Below are 2,119 nucleotides of genomic sequence, written 5' to 3'. Positions count from 1 at the left end.
TCGAGCCATTGCACTCCAGCCTGGGTAACATGAGCGAAACCCTTCCAAAAAAAAAAAAAAAAAAAAAAATTGTGAACGATTCAACACAACACGTAAGAAATGTTAAAAACACAAGTTCATGTTGGGAAAGGAAAGAGTCTCAAAGGAAGAAATAATAAACATATGGGCTGGCCTTGGGTGGGGGGATTACAAAGGAGGAACCCACTCTATCAACAAAGGAAAAAAAAAAAGCCAGTTACTTTGTATCACACAAATCTCAGATTTCTCATGCATACCACGTAGGCATAAAACCATCAAACTTCTGAATATATGTAGACAAAGATCTTCTACATGCAAAAACAAAAGTGTATTAGAAATGTAAGTCAAATTCTACCAACTGCTTACAGGGGTCATAGGACACACCAAATGTTATCCCAAAAACCCCTTTCCACTTAGGTAATGAGAAAATTTCTTAGTCTCATAAATAATAATTTGTTAGATCTGTTTCTATAATGCTCATGCCAAATAGCTCAATGTATATAAGTAAAATAGATCCTCCCTAGGAAAACATACTTTTATTTATTTTGTTAGAATCATATGTTTCTATACTGGAAAAACCCAAACAACTTACTCTACTCCAAATCCTTGTTGATTCCATGGTTGCCCGTACACTCCATAAGGCGGTACTTGCCACCCATTTGCCATATACTGTCCATACTGTTGTGGGTTTCCATACACTTGGCTCCACTGGCCCCACTGACTATAGTCAACCTAGAAAAAAGCAAATTATTGTTTCAGGGAACACGTAAGAAACACCGTATATGAAGAAAGAGTGGGAGACAAGGAAGAGAAAAACTAAGTAAGCACCCTTATGTGAATAGGACTCTGTTATTTATCATTGTCTAAGTTTATTGGGGTGGTGACACCTGTGAAAAGAAAGTATTAAGATTCAGTTAATACCGCAAAATAATCAATTTTGAAATACAATCAACTGAAAGTAGCTATATGCTTTGTTTTACTGTTTATTTTACAGAGTTTCCAAAGCTTTTATGTGATATGTAAGATGGAAACCTTAAAGAGTGCTATGAAAAATCGAATTACCTGTTGGAAGTTTTTAGTCATATCAGGAGATTCTTTACCCCAATAGCATTTAACCACATGTCCTTCAATCGTAGTACCGTTCACCGAAACAATGGCATGGGCTGCACTTTCATGGGTTGAAAATCTAAGAAAGAAAAATAATATGGTTTTGTCTATTTTTTAAGAATCTAACACAGTAAATAACATGGAAGCTCATTAGTTTATACCTGCAAGTTCGTATTTTTTCTAAAGTACATTAGGTAGGTAGCTTAAACTTCTTTATTGCAAAGAAGCACTAAAATAATAAACACTGATACCCTGGGGAACATAACTGAAAGGAATGAATCAAATATAAGAGTAATAATGACATTTCAAGTACAGTGTTACCTGACAAATGAATAGCCCTTTTCTGGGAAAACTCTTATTTCCATAATTTGTCCGAATGGTGAGAATGTTTGTCTCATAAGCTGATCTATAAACAAAAACATATAAATAAAACATGGCTGATGTACATCATGAAATTCATGCAAATAGTGATGAAGCTCCTCAGAGATGATTAGAAAACCAAACATTGTACCTGTTAACCCAGACGCAATTCCTCCACAGTACACAGTACAATTTTTTGGACTTGACTGGTTTACTACATCTTCAAATCTCAACTGCTTAGTGTTGTCTGTATGCAGAAACAAAACAAAAACGCAGACTGTTATATGGTACTATAAAACTGTCTTTTGTTAAGTACTATATACTACTAAGTTATGCCTCAAGGCCAGGCACCGTGGCTCATGCCTGTAATCCCAGCACTTTGGAAGGCTAAGGTGGGCAGATCACCTGAGATTAGAAGTTCGAGACCAGCCTGACCAACATGGTGAAATCCTGTCTCTACTAAAAATACAAAAATTAGCTGGGCATGGTGGCAGGGGCCTGTAATCCCAGCCACTCAGGAGGCTGAAGCAGGAGAATCGCTTGAGCCTAGGAGGCAGAGGTTGTAGTGAGCCAAGATCGAGCCACTGCCCTCCAGGCTGGGGGCCAGAGCGAGACTCTGTCTCAAAAGGAAAAA

General features: G+C 37.4%; 1 protein-coding gene across 1 annotated transcript in view; it reads right to left on the bottom strand.

Moving 5' to 3' along the window:
- The window catches only part of TIAL1 (TIA1 cytotoxic granule associated RNA binding protein like 1), a 23,817-nt gene that overhangs the window by 2,723 nt on the left and 18,975 nt on the right, over nt 1-2,119 (bottom strand). Inside the window, exons 7-10 of the mRNA XM_037731557.1 lie at nt 1,637-1,775; nt 1,447-1,531; nt 1,081-1,204; nt 611-750 (exon numbers count right to left, since the gene is read on the bottom strand). Coding sequence (XP_037587485.1) covers nt 611-750; nt 1,081-1,204; nt 1,447-1,531; nt 1,637-1,775 — 488 coding nt within the window. The remainder of the gene's footprint in view (nt 1-610; nt 751-1,080; nt 1,205-1,446; nt 1,532-1,636; nt 1,776-2,119) is intronic.

The sequence above is a fragment of the Cebus imitator genome, unplaced genomic scaffold (assembly GCF_001604975.1).
Source record: "Cebus imitator isolate Cc_AM_T3 unplaced genomic scaffold, Cebus_imitator-1.0 Scaffold406, whole genome shotgun sequence".
NCBI classification, from domain to species: Eukaryota; Metazoa; Chordata; class Mammalia; order Primates; family Cebidae; genus Cebus; species Cebus imitator.
The sequence above is the reverse complement of the archived record's forward strand: the minus strand, read 5'-3'. Positions and strand labels throughout refer to the sequence as shown.